Source organism: Hevea brasiliensis, chromosome 5 (genome assembly GCF_030052815.1).
Source record: "Hevea brasiliensis isolate MT/VB/25A 57/8 chromosome 5, ASM3005281v1, whole genome shotgun sequence".
NCBI lineage: Eukaryota > Viridiplantae > Streptophyta > Magnoliopsida > Malpighiales > Euphorbiaceae > Hevea > Hevea brasiliensis.
In genome coordinates, this window is record NC_079497.1 from 108076290 (window position 1) to 108101957 (window position 25668).

At 28.1% G+C, this 25668-nt stretch overlaps 1 protein-coding gene across 2 annotated transcripts; it reads left to right on the forward strand.

Moving 5' to 3' along the window:
* Positions 1 to 2915: 2915 nt before the first annotated feature.
* On the forward strand, positions 2916 to 7518 carry LOC110642985 (probable cation transporter HKT1;4). 2 transcript variants are annotated; one of them, XM_058147341.1, is made up of 4 exons: positions 2916 to 3857; positions 3975 to 4113; positions 5307 to 5525; positions 7292 to 7518. In XM_058147341.1, exons 1-4 carry the CDS (start codon positions 2957 to 2959, stop codon positions 7488 to 7490), a joined length of 1458 nt encoding a protein of 485 aa, XP_058003324.1. In that variant the 5' UTR covers positions 2916 to 2956; the 3' UTR covers positions 7491 to 7518. The 2 variants fall into 2 exon arrangements, with proteins under 2 accessions (XP_058003324.1, XP_021650894.2); XM_021795202.2 differs by having other exon boundaries at positions 2916 to 4113.
* Positions 7519 to 25668: the final 18150 nt, after the last annotated feature.

Genomic DNA, 25668 nt, shown 5'->3' on the forward strand with positions numbered 1-25668 from the left:
TAATTAATTTTTTCAATTTTATCTTTATCTCTACTAAGTATATTAATTATTTTTATAATTTTTTATAACTCATCCTACCACCTTTCTCTCTTTCTTAATCAGATAAGTTAATCAAATAAGATAAAATGTAATTTAGTTAAATTATAGATAAATTTACTATAATTTAATTGATTTAATTATTTTTTAATCATAATAAAAACCTTAAACAATAACAAAATTATTAGATGTGTGGTTCTACCCTCTAATTGTTACATTGGCCCATACAAAATAATTTAAATTCCCAATAGTTTGACTTATTGTTAAATATTTCACACAAGTTTTAATCACATTTAATTCAATCATGGTACTTGCTGCCATCATATATATTTAAGTTATGCTTAAACAACTTCATTAATGATCTAATCCACTGATAATTCACATAAAAATATATAGTCAACTAAAAATCGCAAGTTCATTTCTGCCACTTGTAATTTCATGGATTATAAAATTCTTCAATTATTAGTTTGTACCTTCATTGGTACTGCCTCTTGAAAAATTATATTCCTATTTTTAATAATTAACAACATTAATTCCTAGATTATGAATCTTATGCACATTTTTTCCCAAATATACAACGCACGGCTTACTATTAAAGCCATGATAATCTTAATTAGGGATGAGCACTATTTTGATTTGAAATGAATAAATTGAACTAAACCACTTTAATTTGATAATTTGATTTAGTTTTAAGATAATTCAGTTCAATTCAGTTTAATTTTGTATTTTAAAAATTTCAGTTATTTTGATTTGATTCGGTTATAGAGACAAAAAAATCAGTTGAACCAAACTGAATCGAACTAAATTACTTTATTAATTTTTAAATTGATTTATTTTTATAAAAAATTGATAAATTATATGTAATTTTATGTATATAAATAAGTTTAATTTCATTGATTAATAATTATTATGGTCAAACTAAAATTAAAATCAGATTAAATAACTTGAAAATCAAGTTTAAATTAAAAAATAAATTAAAAATAAAAAATTGATCAGTTTTAATTGAACTAAATTAAAATAGAGTGGTTCAATTCAATTCGATTTTTTTATTCATTTTAACTTGGTTCAGTTTCTAAAATATGATAAGTGAATTTTGATAATTTAATTTAGTTCGGTTCAATTTAAATTAAATATTTATCCTTATTCTTAACATAATCTTTATTTTCATATAAACTATACTAACGCACACTCCACAATCAATATAAAATTTCGAAGGACTATATAATCTACACTGACACATATTTCATGGCCAATATAAAATTTCTAAAGAACTAATTCATTAATAGATAAATCTGCCTTCATTTTTCACCACAAATTTACAGGCGCCTACTCTGCATTGGCTTTTTAATTCGAATATATGATTAATAATTGTTAATTTCATAGTATTAATAATTCAAATATAATTACCCTTGAGTACAATTTTTTGTTTTTTTGAAGGAAGCGCAATTAGCGTAGTGTGCCTCCAACACCGCCCAAATCGTTGCAGGCACCGACCCACGTGTCACTCTGCAACACTTGCCCTTCAATTAGCAAGAATCCTCAATTTCTTTGTTTTTTTTTCAAGGAGTAATAATTAAGAGAGAAAATAATATTATCCAAGTTTGATTTTAGCTTGTACTATTACATATAAGACGCATCGCTTGAAGGTAACTTCACTTAACAATTAAATTAATCTTCAAGTTGCTCATTAAGATGTAATTTGTATAAAGCTTAATGTCAAATAGAGCCTTAATGAATGAAGATGACTAATATATATATATATATATATATGATTGATATTTTTTTAGAATTATTGTCTAATTTTATTAATAAATAATTTGATTAGAAAGTTTATTTTAATGGATTCAAAAACTTAAAACGCATTGGTTTTTTAGAATTTTGAAAACTTGTCTATCAGGTTTGATCGATGACCATAGATAAATAATTAATTATAAAAAAAAATTATTGAGTGCATTCAGTTTACATATATCATTTCTTGTAATTATGTAGGATTCACTCTCTATATTATAGAAAGAGCCTACTCTCCATAAGTATTTATCTGAATTTCTTCCTAGAATAGTTTGTCCTCTGAAAAAGAAAAATCTATCTTACATTTGTTGCATGGAACCATCCATATACACCTAGTCAATAAAAATTCATCACATTATCAATGTGGTAGTTAAAAGCAGCCACATATGACCTCATTAATTTTATCACTTGACACGGCATATGGGTTTGTCCATACTCCATGCGTTCTGTGGTGGGATAGAATTCTTTTTACTAAATTTACTAGTGCAATTTAGTCATTACTTACTGATGTTTTTTCAGGGATCTCCATGAATATAATTCTGTAAAATAATATATAATTTAAGAATATATACATATCTATATGAATTGCTATATTATAATCATTTATATTTATTTAACAAATAATTAAATGGTATATAAAAATCATTTATTTATTTAATTTTGGTGGAACAAGGGGAGCAGAGCCCCAGGAATTAATCACTTATTTATTTAGTATAATGATTTGAGCGCGGCAAAAGACTTTCCTTGCTGAGATTGGCTAGGTGGCATGTGTATTTGTATTGCATTTGGAGATTCACAATATATTTACTTTGTAATATTATATTTATACTGTGTTCTTTTTTATAAGCATTATATTTATATTTATTTATACTCTGTAAATCATGAAAAATAAAAATATCGAGTATTTTATTTGCAGTTTGAAATCCACCTATCCAAACTAAAAGAAAGTTTCCTTTTTCTTCAATAATTTATTAAATTTTCCTTCTTATTGTCCTCATTGATTGTGGTGTGCTAAAATCCTCACAATCAATATTCGGTACCTTTTGATGTAATAATGTGAACGGTCCCTTAATATATATACCCACCCATATGCAAGCTCCATGGCAAGAAAAATTTCCCATCCAAGGCAAAGATGAAGGACTTGTCCTCGTGTTTTGGTAAAAAATTGTACGGTCTCTGTAGTTCCTCAACCTTGATGTGTCAAAGGTTCGTCCTTGTCCGACTGAATCCATTCTGGATTCAACTCTGTTATTTTATCTCTCTTTCGTTTCTTGGTTTTGGGTTTCTAAAGGCTTTGAGGACGAGAACCCACGATTCTTTCACTCCTAGGAACTTGGATTTTTTCTTCACATCTGTGTCTGCAGCCACAGTTTCAAGCATGTCCACCGTTGAAATGGAGGTTTTCTCCAATCCCCAACTCATTGTTTTAACCATTTTGATGTTTACAGGTGGAGAGGTTTTCACTTCTATGGTGGGACTTCATTTGAGCAAATCCCAGCTCAAAAGAAGATGGACAAATGGAGGATTACTTTCAGCAGCTGATGCTCATCACATTGAGGTGATGAGTACAGCTGAAACAAAACGAGATTCTGAAAATCTGGAATCAGGAAATGAAACTCACACCCAACGCGATGCTTCTTTAGATCTTAAGTTGTTGAAATTCAATTCAATAAGGTTCTTGGGTTTTGTAGTTTTGGGTTACCTTTTTTTGGTTCATTTTCTAGGAATTAGCTTAGTTTTGTTTTATCTAGCCATTGTTTCAAGTGCAAGTAATGTCCTTAAAACCAAGGGACTAAACAAGGTCACATTTTCTTTCTTTACCATTGTTTCAACCTCTGCAAGCTGTGGTTTTGTTCCAACAAATGAAAACATGATGGTTTTTAGCAAGAACTCAGGCCTCCTCCTGATTCTGGTCCCTCAAGTCCTTCTTGGGAACACATTATTTCCTCCTTGCTTAAGGTTTTCTGTTTGGTTCCTGGGAAAATTCTTCAAGAAGGAAGAATCTGGGTACCTGTTATCAGAGAGCAATAAAGGTGAAATTGGGTATCTTCACTTGTTGCCAAGCTTGCACTCTTCCCTTTTGGTTGTTACAGTGTTTGGATTTATCATGATTCAGTTTATATTATTCTGCTCCATGGAGTGGAATTCAGATGCTTTAAGTGGATTGAATTCTTTCCAGAAAATCGTGGGAGTATTGTTTCAAGTGGTGAACACGAGACACACAGGTGAAACTATTGTTGACCTCTCAATCGTCTCCCCGGCCATCCTGGTGCTCTTCATCGTCATGATGTTAGTTTCTCCCTCTCTTACCTCCTCTAATATATGCCTGTCTTTGTTGGAAGGACTACATAATAATTAATAACAAACTCAAGACATAACACAGTGAAATTCACATATGTTTATATGTCTTCAATTCATAATAAATATGTGATAAATAAATTTTTTTCCATAAATAATATTCTACACATAATATGAATATTATTTAATTCAAATTGATTTAAAAATCAAGCTAAATTTATTATTTTATTTATATAATGTAAATTTTATTTTTATTTTAAATTATAGTTTTATTGTGTAATTAATTTAATTCGATCTAATAGTTAAAAACATATCACTCACTTAACAAATGTTAGGTTCGATTTATCACTTTCTTAATTTTCTTATAAAAAAATTATTTAATTTTCAAGTTTCATCCATTAAGTAAATATATTAGGCAACTAAATCAAATCAACTATTTCAATCATTTAAATTGAATACAACTCCAAATCAACTAAAAGGTCACTTTGTCCAAAACCAAAAGTGGGAATATAAGGTACAAAATTTTGTATGCATTGGTGATATCTAACTATGCCAACAACAACAACAACTAATGAATCCCACGAGGGAATCTCTTAGTTGCTCTTGAAATAGAATTTCCCACAACCCCAACAAGAGCACGTGTAATAATCTGTCGACTGTCTTCTTGTTGTTTCGCACACAAAGCAGCAGCACTAAGAAAAAAAAAAAAAAAAGAAATCCCATGGCAGACTAGCTAAGAACACAGTCTGTAATTAACAAGGGCTCCAACCCTTCCAAGGCCACTTAGTTTTTGGTGGAAAATATATATATAACATAATATATATATATATATATATATATATATATATATATATATATATATATATATATATATATATATATATATATATATATAAAACATAATATTTTTTGCCACCCTTTACTTCCAAAAATAGTTAAATAAAAAAAAGGTATATGCTTAATTAAAAGAATATGAATTTGCTTTAAAAAAAAAGCAATTATAATAATAAAGTACTTTTTTTTTTAATTTTCAGAGGCTAATCAAACGATTCCAACATGATTAATTTATATTATAGAAACTTTGTTCTCTCCAAATTATCATGGGTTTGGTTGATGATTTTTTTTTTCCTTTTAATTTAATATTTGCATGTATAAAAATTTTCTTTATTTTTGTTTATTTGCAGGTATCTTCCTCCATATACATCTTTCCTTCCTGTAAATGATAATCCACAAACATCTGGAAGGCCCAAGAAAAGAAGGGGAAAGCTTCTGGAGGATTTAATTTTCTCACAGCTTTCATATTTAATCATCTTTATCATCCTTATTTGCATCACGGAAAGGAAAAAAATGAAGGAAGATCCTCTCAATTTCAATGCTTTGAATATTGTGGTGGAAGTTATCAGGTATTAATTATTGCTTCTTCTTTATTATTATTATTATTATTATTGGGCATATATCCTCTGTTCTTGAAATTTATTTAAATTTAAAACTTTAATTTAACTTATAAGATATTATAACTAGCTAGTTTTTGAATTAGAATTAATTAAAGAAAAATTTAATTAATCCTGTGAAGGACATAAAGAAGAAAAAATTATTTTTTAAAAAAATTAAATTTTTATAATTTTACCTTAAATTAAAAAATATTAATTAAATTCTGCATTTTTATATTTGTTCAATTACACTCTACCATCAATAAAACCGTTAAAAGTTAAGAAAAACATCACCTTAGACATCCTTTACCCATTCAAATCCTAATTAAATATAATTAAATCAAATAAAAAAAATAAAATAAAAAGAAGATATATCTTGCATAAAATTTTTGAAATTTTTTATTAAAGCTTTACTTGCAAAAAATTTTTATTGATCAAAGCTTACTTTCAAATCCCTTAATTATCAACACGATCTTTCTTTTATTTTATGTTTTTTTTTATTGCATTTAATTAGACTTAATTAAGTTTAAATTGAGTTATTTGAAGGCGAAAGATGTCTGATTTAGCATTTTCATTAATTTATTAATAGATTTATTGACACTAAAATGTAATTAGATAAATATAAAAATTATAGAATTCAACTAATAATTTTTTTAGTTTAATTAGGGCAAATTGCAAAAATTTTAAAATTCAATTTTTTTTTACAATTTTCCAGTAAAGAATAAAAAATAAATAATGAAACTCAATTAATTAAAGAGGAAATCTTTTTCGTGCTATAAATATTATTTCTTACACTTGTAACGTTATAGAACGAGACAAGGTGATCGAATTGAATTTTATTTTATTTATTTATTTTTTTAGTGATCGAAATTAGTAAAAGAATAATAATAAAAGTTTAAGCCAATTGTAACAGTGTAGAAAATACAAAATAAGAAATTTTTATATTTTAATAATTAAAAAAATTCAAAATATGAAATTTTATATTTTATTTGCACACAAAATAAGAAAAATCAAATCTTATATATTCTAAGAATTATTTACATACATTTGATTTCATTTTAATTTAGAGCAAAAATAAGTTTCAAATCTGTATAGAAGGAGCCCAAAACTCTATTATTTTAAATATACTTTATATTTTTCATAATCATTTCATTAATGAAAGAGAAACAAGATCTCATAGCTTAATTTTCTTAATTATCAATAAGAAAGATTAAATATTATATCTTAATCCCAACTATGGATGGTCCATAATAATTAAGAAGAAGAAAGTTCCATTGGATTTGAATGGGGTATAAATTCCTGATAATGACCTTAAAATGGTATCCACTAGTTTGGATTTGTGGCAGAGAATACATAGACATTATATAGTGGGTCCATTTTCACATATTATATTAAAATTAATTTTTAATATAATTAATTTAATAAGAAAATTTACATTAATATATTTTTAAAAAATACAAACAATTGCAATCAGAAAAAAAAATTTTTTTTCTATAGTTCATTGATTTAATTAACTTTAATTTAAAATTTAAATTCAAAACTTACCAACAAGTTGCAATGATAAAGTCTACTACGTTTTAAACGGGAGAATTCAAGTTCAATTCTTGAAAAAAAATATTATTAAGAGACAGTTACAATAATTTTTTATATATAATAAAATGAATATTTTAATATTTTTTGAAGGTAGGGTATGAAATTGAATATAATTGATATTTTGGCAATGTTGAATTGTGTTTCAGTGCATATGGAAATGTGGGGTTTACAACAGGATACAGCTGCAAAAGACAACTGCAACCTGATAGCAACTGCAAGGACAAATGGTATGGATTTTCTGGGAAATGGAGTGATGAAGGGAAAATTATTCTCATGGTGGTCATGTTTTTTGGAAGACTTAAGAAGTTCAATATGGATGGGGGTAAAGCTTGGATACTATTGTAACATGCAATTAAATTCCACCATTATGTATTCTATTTTTCATTTTCCTTTTACTTAGAAAAAAAAATAGAGAAAAAAAAATAGAGATTTGGAATAATTGAAACTTTTACTTATATATATATATGTATATATTCTTGATATTTTTGTATAGAATTTTAATATTTTATGAAAATGACAAATCAATTTGGAAAATTTTAAACAATTTAGGATTTCTAATACTTAATTATCTTAGTTTTGTAATTATATATTCATTATTTCTTTAATAAGAAGAGATATTGATTCTTGGTTAAGAATATCAAGAACTCATGCAAATAAATAAATAAGAAACATACTTCTATTGTTCAAGATTAATTAATTAATTAATTAATTAACATTGGGTTTTAATACTATTGATGAAGAATTTAATATTAAATCCTTTGGCAAGGAAACTTTTGTTAGAAAGATCACTAAACATCAAAGATGCCTTTGTGCTTTGTTCTTTTATGGATAAGGAAAAAAAAAGAAATATGAAGGCAAGGGAGAATATATGTCCTGGATTATTGAAGGGATTTTTCTCTTTCTTTTTTTTTTTTTTTTAATCCCCTTTTTGCTTCCCATTGTAGCATTTATGAAACCAGTGTGAGGAAAATATTTTACTTTGAGAAGTCTTGCTAGGAGGGATCGTGGATTAGAGACAATTCTCCATCTTTGTTTTACTAAAAGAACTTGTAGCATCCATGCGACAAGGAAAAATAATTCACCGCTGTAGGCGGGGCCTCGCTTTAGACCTTAACCAAATGCGAGGTAGGAATGAACCGAGTCATACATTGAAATGAGAAAAACTAATCACAAGAAGCGTCTTTTGGTGGAATGACCTAGAGAGTTGGAAGCAGTCCAGAGTTAAGCGTGCTCGTTTGAGAGAAATCCTAAAATGAATGACCTCCTAAAAAGTTCTCCATTCCACTATAAGGCAAAATCGTGAGGCTCGGGAACAAGGGCGTTATAAGAATCAAATTAAAAGCTTCTAATTTATGTTTGATAATTCTAATTTTGAGCTAAATTAGCATAGAACTTTTTGAAGCAGTAACACCTTTCAAATAAAGAAAACACACCAAATAAAATAAATATTTATTATTTTCTAATAATGTCATATTTTTTATTTCCATATAATCTATTAAATTTTAAAAATTAAAATTAAATTGATTGATTTTTCTAAACTAGTTTTGTGTGTGTATATATATGTTTGATTTGAATAATCATTAATTTATAAATTAAAATTTCAATTAACATTTTCAATTTGATTAATTAAGTTTTATATATATTAATTTTTTCCTCAAACCTACTAATGCTAATAGTAAATAAATATGGGTTTTTATGCAAATAAGACTCTTAGCCATGTTTATAAAAAAAAAAAAAAAATAGAGGCTAATTTGCATTTATCGTCTTTAAACTTTAGAGAGTATTTTATATTAGTCTCTTAACTTCAATTTATTACTTTAAAATCCTTCAACTTTAATTTTATTATCATAAATATCCCTCTATTACTTATTTTTACATCTTGAAACAGGTTTTCCGACTATTAAAATTACTAAAATATCCTCCTCTAACACCTTTTATTTTCTTTATTTTTTAATATATACAATTAATACTCTAAAAATATTAAAAATATAATTATTTATTTATAAAATATTTTTATTTTATTTATTAATTAAAAATATTAAAATAAAAAATGATAATAATATTTAAAATTTAAATATTTCTACATAAAATTCAAAACTTCTACTAAAAATCTAAGAGAGAGAGAGAGAGATATATATATATATATATATAAATGCTAGATTTTAAAATTTAAAATTTAATTAGTTAAATGTATTTATATTATTAATTATTTAATTAAGTTATATTATTTATTGATCAATTGAATAAAAAGTGCAAACTTTCATAAGTTTTTTTTTCTTCCAGTTTTAGCCAAACCTTTGATTTTATAAATTTGATCCTCAAACTTTTATATTGATTTCAATTTTAACATTTAATTTAATTAAATTCAAATATTTTCTTAAATTATCAATATTTGCACAATCCTTTTAATTTTTTTAAGTAATTTTAGTAATTATTCTCATGTTGATAAAATATTATTTTATTAAATTAAATTAAATATTTTTATGATTAATTTACTTTCTTTTTATATATACTTTCTTTTGCTATATATACACAAATACTTATTTTATGACTACATACCATTTTAAAAGTTATAATTAGATTTCTTTCAATTATATTGTTTACACTTATTTTAAGTGTAAATTGTTGAGTTTGTTTATTTATTAGGCCTCAAATTTGAGATAAAAAGCCAAAAAAAGATATAAATTAAAAGTATAAACAAAGAAAAAAAATAAAATTAAGATAATAATATTAAATATTTTAAAATTTATAATTTTTTTATTTTTTATTATTAGTCAATCAATCAAATATTATTAACTTTTTAATTTATTATGTTCCACCAATTGTTTAATTAATAAGAGACCATCCCACCATTTATTTAACCTATCGAAACCCATCATTCCTTTAACCTACGAGAGTTTATCATTACTCTAATCAATAATAGCACATCTTAAACTCTAATTCTATAACTAATTCTCAAGTAAAAGACTCTGTACCCACCTGAAGTATCTTCTTCATGTATCCATTTTCAATTTTTTCCCAAACTAAATTTATATTTTCTATCTCATACACCCTTCAAGTTTTATAATAATGGGAGATGATTCGATTTTCAGAAGAGGAAGAAAAAAAGAAAATAATATGTTGTCTCTAAAATCAAACCAAATAATCCAAAACATTTAAAAATAAAAATTAAATCGAATCAAATTTCTATAAAAATTAAACTGAATTTATGAATTAAATTGGTTCAACGGATTATTTCAGTCTGAACTGAATAATGCTTGCCCTTATCTAATTAATTAATTATGATGTATTTGATCATAATTGCTTGATTTATGATTTATTTGACTAATAGTTAATTGATTTAAAATTTAATTAATTAATCATTACTTGATTAATTGTTCTAATTTATTATGGTGTAATTAATCATAATTAGTTGATTTATGATCTTATAGTTTAATAGTTAATTGATTAATTGATCTAATTATTAATAGTTACTTGGTTAATTGATCTAAGTAATTATGATTTAATTTAGCATAGTTACTTAATTAATGATTTAATTGATTAGGCAATCTGATTTTCACAAAAAGAAGGAAAAAAAGAAAAAATATTATGTTATCTTCAAAATCGAACAGAATAAACCAAAAAATTAAAAACTAAAAATTGAACCGAACTGAATTTTAACAAAAATAGAATCAAAATTTTAAATTAATTTGGTTCGATTAGTCGGTTATTTCAATCTGAACCAAATAATGCTCATCCTTATTAATTGTTTATGATGTAATTGATCATAATTACTTAATTTATGATATAATTAATTATGATCTATTTAATTACATAATAAAATATTCATTAATACTTGACTGTGATCTAATTGTTAATAGCTATTTGATTAATCGATCTAATTGATTATAATATAATTGATTAGAGTTACTTGATTTATGATCTACTTGATTAATTGATAAATACCCGACAGTACTTAATTATAATGCAATTGATCATAATAAATTGATTTATGATCTAATTGATTAATTGATAAAATATCGATAGTACTTGATTATGATCTAATTGATCATAATTACTTGATTTATGATTTAATTGATTAAGCGATTTGATTTTCACAAGAGGAAAAAAAAAAAAAGAAAAATATTATGTTGTTTCCAAAACCAAACCAAATATATCAAAAAATTCACAAATAAAAATTAAACCAAACCGAATTTCTATAAAAACCTAATTGAATTTCTGAATTAATTTGATTCAATCAGTTATTTCGATTTGAACTGAATAATGCTCACTCTTATGTAATTGATTAATTGATTATGATGTAATTAATCATAATTACTTGATTTATAATCTAATTAATAATAGTTATTTGATTGTTATTTAATTAATTATGATCTACTTGATTAATTGATAAAATACACTATAGTACTTGATGATGATGTAATTTATTATGGTTACTTAATTTATGAGGTAATTAAATGTGATATATTTTATTAATTGATAAATACTTAATAGTATTTGATGATAATGTAATTGATCATGGTTATTTGATTTATGACCTAATCGAATATGATATACTTGATTAATTAATAAAATAATTAATAATACTTGATTATGATGTAATTGGTTATAAGTAATTGATTTATAATCTACTTGATTAATTGATAGAATAACCGATTGTACTTAATTATGATCTAATTGATTATAGTACTTAACTTATGATCTACTTTATTAATTAATAAAATACTCAATAACACTTAATTATGATCTAATTGATAATAGTTACTTATTTAACATCTAACTAATTAATTGATCTAATTATTATTAGTTACTTGATTTATTTATCTAATTGATTATGTTATAATTGAACATGATTACTTATTCATGATCTAATTATTAATAGTTACTTGATTAATTAATCTAATTAATTATAGCTACTTGATTTATATTCTAATTGGCTCACCGGTTACTCTCCCGATTTGGATGGGTCAACTCCAATTTGCTAAATAAATATATTAAAGCTTGAACCCAATCAGTCATTGACCCAATTTTCATTTAAATCAATTCAACTAATCCGATTCGGTTCGATTTTAATACACTATATAAATCAATTGTGATTGATTGAATTTTAAGTGTGGTTAGACATAATTGGTTGAATTTTTGGTGGGCTATGATTGGTTGAGAGATTAATATGAGCTATTGATTGGTTAAAAAATTGGTGGGATATGATAGGTTAAAAGATTGATAAGAGCTAATTGATCTAAAAATAAGAGAATTATGATTTGGTTGAATTTTAGAAGGAAATGATTTTGGTAAGAAATCAAATTAATTTGAAGCCTAAATGACTTAAGGATAAAGTGGATATTTCATTTCATTTGTACAACTTTTGTAAGTATTTTTTTTTGTACACCAAGCATTTTCCTTAAAAGAAATAGAAAATTTGAAAAACAACAAAACAAGCTCCCTCGAAACCTTAAAAGTTATTGTATTAGTATTGTTCTTTAATTTTAATTAATTTATGAATATTAATTTTATTTAAATTATTTTTTATTTTTAAAATTAATTATAATTATATTTTTATCATTAAAATTAATTTTAAAGTTTGTATAAATTTAAAACTTTTAATCTCACTTATATTTAATTTTAATTAAATATAAAATTTTATAATAAATAATTAACTAAAATAAAAAATAATAAATAAAAAAATATTATTCATCTATTAATTATAATTCTATTTATACTAAAAAATATATTATAATTTATAATATAGTAATTACATAATTATAACCCTATAAGTATTATTAATTTATTAAAAAATATTTAATTTATTTTAATAAAATTAATAAGTAAATATATATATATAATTAAATAAAAATTTAGCTTTAACTATATATTAAAATAAAAAATTTGAATTTTTAATTGAATTCAAGTAGATCAACCACATTATTAGCCATAAATTTAAATTTTTTTTAATTATTTATATTAATAAAAATTTAAATTTAATCAAATTTAAAATTTATTTTTATATATAAACAAATTTTATTTCTTTCATTTTCAATAAGAATAAAAATAAATAAGTTTATATTCTCAAATTATTGTTTAATATAATAAATTAAAAAATAATTTGTATTAAAAAATTTAATAAAATTATTATAATTGTATTTCAGTTTTGACTCATTTAGGTAAATAAAATAAAACTAAGCTAATTTAGGTAAATAAAATAAAACTTACACTAATTTTATAATTTTATTAAAATCAACTAAAATTTAAAAGTGCTTAGAATTTTTTTAATTAATTAGTCATATTTTCAAAATAATTTTATTCTTTGCATAAATAAAATATTATAATTTATAAATATATCAAAAAAATTTTAAAAATGCTATTCACAAAAATTATTTAGTCTTTATTTGGATAATTAGTTGTTTAAAATAAAAATAAATTTTAAGTTTATATTAAAATATAATAAAAATCATAATATCAAATTTAAATATTTATTTATTTCAAATTTTTATCTATTTATATAAACTTTAAATTATTATTTAATAGCTAAATGACTAAAAAAAAAAAAAACATTATAAATTTCTTCAATATTAGTTAAACCTTTTAATTTTATCAATTGAATCTCAAACTTTGACATTAATTTTAATTTTAATAATTAATCTAATTAGATTACATAATTGACAAAAACAATTCAAATATTTACATACATTATTGATATCAGTCCTTTTTTTTTAATTTTTATATCAATTTTAGCCGTTATTCTTAAATTAATATAAAATATTATTTTAATTAATTCATCTATCATTTTGAAAAATATAATTACATTTATTTTGATTTTATTTTTATTTATACTTTATTTTAAATTTTTTTTTCTTAATTTGAGATAAAATGATAGGAAATATGTGAATTAAAAGTATAACAAAAAAGAAAGAGAAAAAAAATTAAAAATTCAAATAATAATATTATATATATTATTCATTTATTTTTTTTATCATCATAAAGTTTTTTAAAATTAATAAAAATATTAAAATTATTAAATATATTAATAAAACTAAAAAGTGTAATTAAAATTGATAATAAATGAAAATTTTTGAATTATTTTTAACAATTTACGAGCTAATTGTTTTTAGTTAAGTTTATTATTAAAATTAAAAAATATTTGGAAATATTTATGATTAAATTGATATAACTAAAATTTTTTACTAAAATTGCTAATTGACATAAAAGTTTTGATTTTTTTTTTGCCTTTTAATCTTATTTAATTATGTAAATATATGAGTATTTAGAGTTATATTAAACAATAATATATATATATATATATATATATATATATATATATATATATATATATATATATATATATATATAAGTATTTAGAGTTATTTTAATTTATATAATAATATTCTACAGGTAAGATAGATATATATTTATTGAAAGAAAATTGCATAGCTTACTTAGTATTTCATTTGGCAGATGTAGCTTAAAATGGCCACTGGTCTCTCTTTTAAATCCCGTAGGAGGCATTTTTCATTTTTCTTCAAGGCAATGTTAAACTCAACCAAAATTGATATATCCGGCCGGTTTTTGCGGTTCAAATCCAGTTTTCATAATCAGAGGGTTTAAACTTGAATCTAACTCATTATTAATTTGATTTTCGATTAAATCAATTCAATCGATCAGTCCGGTTCAATTTTGACATCAACACTGTTAGAAATAGTTTAATATTTTTATAAATATTTATAATTAATTAATTATTTAATTTATCATATAAAATATTATTTTTACATATTTTATTTTTTTTAATTTGATTTTAGTTAAAGATTTATTTCTAAAATTTATCTTAATTCTTTTAATTTATTTTAATTTAAAAAATTAATAATATATAATTATTTTACTTCATTTTGAAAATATTTAAATCCTAATTAAATATGAATGATTTAATTTTGTTATGTAATTTGACATTGTATATAATTTTTGTCTTCATTTGTTAATTTAAAAAAATAATATATTTATTCTTCATTATTATTTAGTATATTTAATATTAACATTATTTATATATTAAATTAAGGTTGAAGGATTTGTGAGATAGACAGTGATGTGTGATATATTTATCGAAGTTGAAATCTGTAATAATAAGTTATAAAATTTTTTATGATTCAAAATGAAAAGCAGAGATTTTGACTATACAAGTTAAAATTAAGGGACATTGCTGATAATTAAGTTGAGCATTATATTAATTAATAAATAAAATAAATATTAAATTTATTAATTAAATTTTATAAGCAATATGTTTAATAAAACAATTAATAATATACATAAATTTAATTAATTATATTTTAATTTTTTAACTCAAACTTCAATATTTTGTATATCATAAAATTTTAATAATATTTTTAAATTTTTATAAAAATATTTAATTTCAAATATTTTATTAAATTAATTAATATTATATTTTAATATTTTAAGTTATAACCAAAAATAAAAATACTTCCATAAATAAATAATTATAAAGAAATTTATTATTTGGTCACTTTGCTTTGACTGATATCACAACTTGATTCTTGTATTTTAAAAATTAATTGATTTAATCTCTCTGCTCTTATCAAAATCATATATCCTTTCATCTAATATTGCGATTAGTTTAAGTGCAAAGACAAATATACATGTTATTCAATTAAGAAAAATTTACTTTTTAGCTCTTGTAATTTGACCTATACTATGATTTAATTTTTATATTTTAAAAATTAAATAATTTAATCTCTCATTTATATTTTTTTTCAATTAAAATTAATTATTATTAAATAAGTTAAATTTTTGTTCTATAAAAAGAATTAAAGAAATTTTTTTTTATAAAATATAGGGATTAAATTATTTAATTTTTAAAATATAAAAATTAAATTATAATATTTCCTTTAATTAATTAATAAATAGTTGTCTTTTTCTGCAATTAGCAAGGTACATCTTTTACCTTGAAATAATTTTTAATCATAAATGGGGAAGCCATATTTAAACCGATAGTCTTACCTTCTCAAACGCCTTCTTCACTCCATCTAAAATTTCAAAACCCATTTCCACTTCATTTTCTTGTTTTGAAATTCCAAAACAGAGCATTTTCTCCTCTCCAAAACCCAATAGCCATATGTTCTTGCTCTTCGGCATTCACTCCACGTTTAAACCTACGTCGTTAGCTTCATGTATATTAAGCAATTTTGAGTCAAAATTTGCGTTATACTTCTGCCCTCTTGCTCTGTGGAAAGTTGCCACAGAATCTTATAACCAAAAACTATTTAACGTTCTCAGAAAGAGGCCTGGACATTAGTCAACTAAATGAAGCTATTTTTGAATGGCCGGTAAAAGAGACACCATTTCCGCACATCCCAAGCACCACCACGGCAGAAAGACAGATCAATAAAAATTGCAGAAAGCAGGAATAATCACATAATAACAGACCTATTCTAGAATGGTCTGCATAAACTTAAAGGTTAAAGATTGCTTCAAGGAATGGCCAAAGCCTTTGAATTGCATGGTGTTAAGATCCCAAATTGGTTTGGCATAGCGTAACGTGCTTTTATATAGCATTGGACACTCCTTGAGTTAGTTTTTGGAGGGCGAGTTTGTTAGATATATTCAAATGCTGCTGTATAATATCAGATATATTCAAATACCGATCTTGTACTTAGTCTCATACTTGTAATCAAACTCTGTACTTAGTCTTATACTTGTAATCAAACTCTGTAGTTAGTCTTATACTTGTAATCAAACTCTCTTGCTGTACACTATAAATATGTTAATTATTCATTAATAAAAAGTAACAGCAATTATTCTTCCCAATCTCATAATCTCACATGGTATCAGAGCATTAGACTCCTTAAGAAAATATGTCTTCCCCTCCCTTTGAAACCTCTATCACTCCATCATCTTCCACCGCTCCTCTTACTCCAACAATGGCCACTCATCCTCTTCCACCAATTTCCTCTACTCACTCTTTTGTCGTAAAACTCACTCCCAAAAATTATTTAGCCTGGAAGACACAATTTATTCCCCTTTTAAACTATCAAAACCTCCATGGATTCATTAATGGATCTTTTCCTGCTCCATCAGTCACTGTACCATCTTCAACCGACCCTTCCATACAACAACCTAATCCAGAATTTGAAAATTGGTTTCGCAAAGACCAGATGCTTCTTTCCTGGTTACTCTCTTCTCTCACAGAGGAGATTTATCCATATATTATTGGCCTTACTTCTTCCAAAGCTGTATGGGATGCTCTTGCTAATGCCTTCGGAGCAGTTTCACAAAACCGACAGCTGCAACTGCATATTGAATTGCAGGAATTAAAGAAACATGATCTTTCTGTTTCTCGCTTTACAAAAGGCTAAAGCTCTATCGGATGAGCTTAGCGCTGACGCCCAATTTCCCAAGCGAATTTAATGCGATTATCTATCGCAATATTGGGTCGAATACCATGGCTTAATCGCAGACTCAATGCGCCACGAACTCGTATCTTTTAATGAGCTCTATGGTCAATTAGTGGCTCATGAAATTCTTCTAAAAGGATCACTGGACCCTGTTGCTAATCTGGTGTTAAAAGGTAATTCACCTACTCCTGTCAATCAGTTTCGATTTAATAATTCTACTTTTACACCACAGCAACGACAGAGCAACAATAATTCTGGCAGACGTCGTCAACGTGGCCCATGTCAAATCTGCGGATTGTCCAATCATTCTGCTATTACTTGCCGCCAAAGATACCAGCCACGGAATCAAGGCAATAACATGCAACAACAAACCTTTGTTGCGCAACCTGTGGCAAATTACTCCAACAACAATCCACAGTCTACCATGAATCAACCTATCACGTGGTATCCAGATACAGGGGCCAATGTTCACTTAACTCCTGACATACAATCACTCAGTGCAGTTAATGAATATCCAGGAACTGACCAACTTCATGTAGGTAATGGTCAAGGTCTTCCAATCACTCACACTGGTATGACTACACTCCATTCTCATGATAAAAATTTTCACTTGCGAAATGTTTTATGTGTTCCTCAAATAGTTAAGAATTTATTGTCCGTTCAAAAGTTTACCACTGACAATAATTGTTATTTTGAATTTTGGCCTAACCATTTTGTTCTAAAGGATCAACAAACACACAAAATTCTGATGCGCGGACCAAGTGAGGCAGGTTTATACAAGCTCCAGTCCATGCCAAAAACAGCAATGGCAGCATCTGCACCAACCCTTGATGAGTGGCATCAGTCTCTTGGTCATCCAAATTCTCAAAAACTTAAGTCTCTTGTTCGTAACAATTTATTGTCAACTTCTTCAAATAATGTTAGTCCTTGTTCTAGTTGCATCTTAGGAAAACTTTCTCGTTTGTCATTAGCTTCAGTTGAGCATACTAGTACTGCTCCTTTTCAGATTATTCATTCAGATGTATGGGGACCCGCCCCAGTAATTTCATCTATGGGACATCGTTTCTTTGTGTTATTCATCGATGATTTTACTCGATTTACATGGATTTATTTTCTCAAACACAAGAGTGATGTGTATGACATTTTTCTTAATTTTGAAAAATTGGTGGAACGGCAATTCAAAACTAAAATACAAGCTTTTCATTCGGATTGGGGGGGAGAATATCAAAAACTGAACCAATATTTTAAACAGTCAGGCATCATTCATAGAATTGCGTGTCCCTACACACATGAACAAAATGGTCTCTCAGAAAGAAAAATTCGGCATATAGTAGATACATCTTTAACCCTTCTAGCTCATGCCAAAATGCCTTTAAAATATTGGAATTTTGCAATGGAACAAAGTACAATTTCCATTAATATTTTACCATCAAATGTTCTTAAGCAAAAATCTCCTCATCAATTACTCTATCACAAAAATCCAAAATTTCTAGACTTCAAACCGTTTGGCTGTTCCATCTTTCCATTACTACGTCCTTACAATGCACACAAGTATCACTTTAGGTCCACTCCTTGTGTATATCTTGGTCAAAGTCCAACACATAGTGCATATAGATGTCTAGATAAACACACTGGTAGGATATATTTAGCACGACATGTTAAGTTTATCACTACTCAATTTCCTTACATGACATCATCTTCATCCACATCATCAAGGGCTGCCATAGAGTCACCATGGATTCAGGTAACAACAACAGTTCAACCTCACTTGGTCTCTGCATCTAATTCAGGTATGAACACTTCACCTCCATCCCATCCTACTTTATCTCCTTCTTATCCGAATATCTCCTTGACTCCACCTCAATCTCCTCAAGCTGGCCATTCACATCCAAAGAACACACCCACTTCAACTATATCACCTCAAACTCTATCCAGAACACCTCAACATTCACCAAATCCAATACCAACTCAAACACCTAGTTTACCACTCATTGTGGACTTCACCGAATACACATCAGCCAACAACACTAGTGAACCTGAAACCCAAAGCCCACAAGAACCCGAGCCCATAAACCCAAATGAACCCGAGACCTCAAGCCCATTAATTCCCGAAATAAATGTCTCTAACCCGCCACCTAAACCACGCACACATTCCATGGAGTTACGACCCAATCCACCCAAAAAACAATTTTACTTGTCCCAGGTAAAAACTAATTATCTATTGGAGGAACCTAAAACACTTTTGCAAGCAAACAAACATGTAGAATGGTGTGAAGCTATGCAAAGAGAGCTGGATGCATTGGCACAGAATAACACATGGAGCTTGGTCCCTCGACCCCCACACAAAAATATAATTGGAAATAAATGGATCTTTAGGATCAAACGCCATGCAGATGGTAGTATTGAGCGATATAAGGCTCGATTGGTTGCAAAAGGGTACACTCAGCAATCGGGCATTGATTATCAAGAAACATTCTCCCCTGTTCTCAAATTCAACATCAGACGCAGATTCTCTCCATTGCCACAGTTCATCTGTGGCCATTTCATCAGCTTGACATTTCCAATGCCTTTCTACATGGGCATGTTGACACTGAATTATATATGGAGCAACCTCATGGCTATGTAGATGTCACAAAACCAAATCATGTATGTAAACTGCACCGTTCTCTCTATGGACTAAAACAAGCTCCACGAGCATGGTTTCAGCGTCTCTCAGAATTTTTAGAAGGCCTCGGATTTGTCGCTTCTAAAGCCGATACATCACTGTTCATTCTACTCTCAGGTACACTCACATTTTACATACTTGTTTATGTCGATGACCTCGTTGTTACATGTTCAGATAAAAACAAGTTACAGTGGTTTCTCACCAAAATCAAAGACATGTTTCCAATCCGTGATCTTGGCTCATTACATTACTTTCTGGGTATTGAAGTTAAGAAAATTGGTGATGATCTTCTTCTTACTCAAAGTAAATATGCTGCGGATTTGTTAAAAGAGACGAAAATGCAAGATTCCAAACCATGCGTTACTCCCATGGCTGCTTCTCCTCCACTTAGCAAAATGCAGGGTACACCATTGCCTAACCTGGAGCAGTATCGGCAAATTGTGGGAGCTTTACAATACATGACTTTGACTCGTCCTGACATAGCTTTCAGTGTCAACAAACTGGCCCAATTTCTTCACTGTGCAACTGATGTGCACTGGCAAGCAGCCAAACGCCTCCTACGCTACATAAACGGCACGCCTCATGTGGGTTTGCACATCACCAAGCAATCTACCATGCAACTTCAGTGCTTTGCGGACAGTGATTGGGCAGGCTGCCCTGATGATCGACGCTCTACCAATGGGTACTTAGTTTATTTGGGGAGCAATTTAATATCATGGGCATCAAAGAAGCAACCCACTATTGCTAGATCCTCCACTGAAAGTGAGTACAAGTCAATTGCTAATGCCACGGCTGAGGTTCTATGGGTCACCTATTTGCTGCGTGAACTTGGTTGTCCACCTATGGGTTCTACGCATATGTGGTGTGATAACATAGGAGCAATTTATCTTAGCTCCAATCCAGTGTTTCATGCTCGAACTAAACATATTGAACTGGATTATCATTTTGTTCGTGAGCAAGTCAAGCTTGGCACAATACAAATCAAGTTTATTCGAAGTGGTGATCAGATTGCCGATATCATGACCAAACCATTGGCACGACATATGTTTCAGCAACATTTTGACAAGCTACGTCTTCGTTCCACTCTGGCTTAGCTTGAGGGGGGGTGTTAGATATATTCAAATGCTGCTGTATAATATCAGATATATTCAAATACCGATCTTGTACTTAGTCTCATACTTGTAATCAAACTCTGTACTTAGTCTTATACTTGTAATCAAACTCTGTAGTTAGTCTTATACTTGTAATCAAACTCTCTTGCTGTACACTATAAATATGTTAATTATTCATTAATAAAAAGGAACAGCAATTATTCTTCCCAATCTCATAATCTCACAGAGTTAGCCCAATGCATTTTCTTAAAACATCTGCCAAAGCTTCGAGGTGATTTGCATGCATGAATTGGCTTTTAGTTACAAACCGAGAATACCAATAGATTTACAACTTAAACAAAAGGACGTGAGGCAAACCTAAAAATGTAGCAAGTCAATCAACATGAACTGTTAACTCAGGAGCAGGTCTCTTCTCCAGTATTTCTGGTCCTTGATTGATAACTCCATGGTTGTTCACATTACCAGCTTACTAGCATCATCAACAATCAAAAAATGAATGAATAAATTCACTAGTGTTATGAATAAATTCACTAGTGTTAGCTCCAAGTTGCATGACCAAGTGATTTTAATGATAACAAAACTAATGAAATAAATCCAACACATGTGCAAGATCTATTTGAGACAAATTTCAGGTTGCCTTTGATATGTCAAGTAATTAACGACATTGATAGAACGATAAAACATGACATGAAGATGCGCTTAGATGGTTGGAATGTAACACCTAAAATTTTTAAATAATTATTTTATGTGTAATCATATAATTTTTGACTGTTTTAGAGAGCTTAGGAGGGGCCATATAATGTTGATGAGATGTGCTTGTGGGAATTTGAGATTTAGAAGTGTTATTTGGATCTTTTTGCAGGTTGGGTAAATCCTAAGTATAGGAGAAACTCTGCTGAATTTTCGGTAAAACTTAGGATTGTCCCTTGATTCTTTAAAATTTTGTTTTAAGTAAATATTGATAAAATTTTTGATATAATGTTTAGATGAGCCGGGTCAGCCTTCCTCCTCTTCTCAGTCGCGGCAGTGACTTTCGATTAATTTGTGAGTAGATATTAATTTTATTTATAATTTCAATATTATTATATATTCAAGGCATGCTCATGCATTACTTATACATATATGTATATAGTAAAAATTAGGCATGCCTTATATTGCATTTGTTCTTGATAATATTATTGTAATTGTTATTTTATGGCGATCTGGAGCTGTGTGTGCGAGTTGGTGTGTATGTAGATATGAATAGGATGGGTAAACGCGGCTAGAGCTTGACTCACTGGGACCCAATCCTTATTATGGATAATTTGGGGTAGGCACGACTTTGAGTTGATCTCGTTGGCTCTCGTATTTGGATATTAAGAGAAAGTTTGGCTTTGAATTGATCTCGCTAGCAGAGGTTGGAACTAAGAGAGCTGTATAGGGGATCAGCTCCCATATATATATGTATGAGCATTGATGTGACACATGGGTGTGTGAGTGCTCTAAATTGCCTTTGATGTAATTATGACTTGATTTCTTAGAAATGTGTGAAGATGATGCATTTCACTCTTAGAATGCACTAGACTTAGATAGTTATAGAAATTGTAAGCAAAATCAATATCTTACTCTATGAGTTGAACGCTCACTCTTATTCACCCTATTTTTTTTCCAGGCTACAGGAAGAGTTTTTTTTCTTCAGAATAACCTGCTTCCTTCTTCGCAGGTTTATTAGCAGTTATATATTTGTATTACTATCTTCTAAATTTGTAATCTAGGACTCCGCATATATTAATAGTAGTGTTAATCTTGTCAGGTACTATGTTCATTAAGTTTTTGGGTATTAATAAAAGAAAATTTTTGTGATATTTAAACATTTGTAAATTATGGTATCATGGTTGAGTTAGGCTCCCCTGGCTTTAGCTTCTGATGGTTATCAGGTTGGGTTGACTTGAATTAAAAATATAATATTTTATTTTACTTTATTTTATTTTATATGTTGGGTCTCAGTTTTGGGCCCTGATTATGGATTTAGGAATAGTAAGGCTTACTAAGGGCCTCGGGGACTTATTCCCGGCCTAGATCCTAGTGCCGATCCAACCCATAATTTGGGTCGTGACAATAATGGTATCATAGCTTAGACTCTAGATTCATGGAAAAGAGTATAATTGGGAGTGTAAAAGGAGTCTTGTTAGAAGGTCACATGCAGAGTATAGGATCCTGTTTCATTTTCTTCTGCAACTCCTTGTTTTAGCTTCTGCGTTATACCTTGGGTAATATAAAAGTGCTTCGATTAGTGTCTTGATTTTCATAGAGTATATAGAGATGTGAAATAGAGTTTGCAGACATGTTAGGGTCTACCATGGGAATACGTACTCCAAAAAATTACTGTGTTTTTATCAGTATGGGGCTAATGATGTGCCTATCTAGTGCAAGGTACTAGTATTTAAAGGTGAGTTATTACAGCATAGCTACCCTAGATGGGGGTGAGGGTATCACTGCTAGCAGTCATCAGTGGATAGCCCAGTCAGAGTAAGTGTATAATATTAGTGAGTTCAAAAGAGATAAGAGGTTCTGGAAATCTGATATGTGAGACGTATCGTAGTAACTATGCTATATTCTTGATGTTTGTACTGTAAGCTACAAATTACAGTACCGATATGAGATTATTGTATAGAGTTGCGTGTTTTCCCGTGGTGCACCTGGGTGAGGGTGTTTGCAGACTGTCTCTGTTTTGGTATAGTTATGTCAGAACAGAGTTCTATTTCTGTAGAAGAATTTGAAACCCTTAGTTAGCGGTTTAAAACCCTTAAGGTAGAACATCAAAGGTCACAGTTGGGTAGTAACTAGAGTCAATGACTCAGTTATCCTAACTTGAGCATAGAATTATAGCATAAATGGTACGAGACTAGAGGTTTTTAATATGGTTGCAATGTAATAATGGCACCTACTTAGTGAGATCATCTGGTCTCCGATATGAGATCGTTGGCAGTATTGGTGTTACGATAGACGTATTGCTTAAAGTTTAATGAAGATAGCACCTCCTTTGTGTGACAGTGGAGCATAAGTACGGCTCTACTCCCTAAAAGAGATTGGAGGTTATGAATAATATTCGTAGTCTGCGAAGTGGCATTCTAGGAAAGTTTACAATATAAAAAGAGAGCAGATAGCCTTGTATAGTTATGGTAATGCAATAGAGGTAATACCTCTCTTGCAGTTAGTTATGCTACAGAGTATGGTAATGCCTTCTCAGGAGAGACAGAAGAGTACCACTAATATAATAATCTATGGAATAATGTCCTAAATGGGACTGTAATATGATCGGAAATTGTGGTTCAGGTACCCCCCTTAGGGAGAGTACAATTTTCATTGTAAGGATTATAAGAGATTAGATCATGATGGATGCAGAGCTTTGGAGTAGTAAGAGAAAAAGGGGATCCTGTAGATCCCCTCCTTGAGGTATTAGAAGGTAGTTTGTAGCTAAACAGAGGAAAGGACAATGACTGCAAGTCAATGAAAATAAGTCATAGAATGTCAGTAGATAAAAGAAACTATAGAAATGAAAATTTGGACAGTTGGTTTCAGATGTAACAGGAAAGAAATTCGAATGGCAGTGGAAGTGTTAATTAGAGTGGTTGAAAGACCAATTCTGAGTAGTACAAAGGTGAAGATGACCTAGCAGAGACACTAAAAAGTATAGTTATCTAGCATAGTTATTAGGTCAAGAAGAAGAATGGAACTAGGGAATAAAATAATCAAGGTTCTATTTTCAGTAAGATAAAAGAGATGAATTAAAGAGCAAATTGAATAGCCAAGAATAGGACAAGATTAGGAAGATCAAAGTGAGATATAAAGTACATAAGTGCCATCCTGAGCAAGGTAAATAGGATGAACTGAAAAGCAATATTAGAAAGCCCAGAATGAGATTACATGAGTGAGGATAGTTATCAGGATATAGGATCTAGAAGTGTAGGACTTAGAATAGGTCATAGTTCGGGCAGTGTTAGGAGCCAAAACATGGAGTTCAGAGTTGCAGGATATGGATCAAACTCTGTTTATTCCTGTTCCCACGATGGAATAGGTAGCACTAGAATAAGATCTATTTAAACTTCAAACAGTGTGAGGAAAGTTAGTTAAGGGATGCAACCAGAGCAGGCAAAAGATATAGGATTTGCAATGGTGTCTTAAACGATCCTATTAGGCAAAGGAGTGAATTAATAACTAGTAAGTTAAATAAAAGTAAACCTAATGGTTCAAATTGGCATGACGAACAAAAAAGATGGTGGAAAATGGCACATAGGCTTAGGCCCTGAGAAGAGATGGTGAGATAGCATTTATAGGGTCTACGATTAAGGGTTAGATAAGCATTTTCA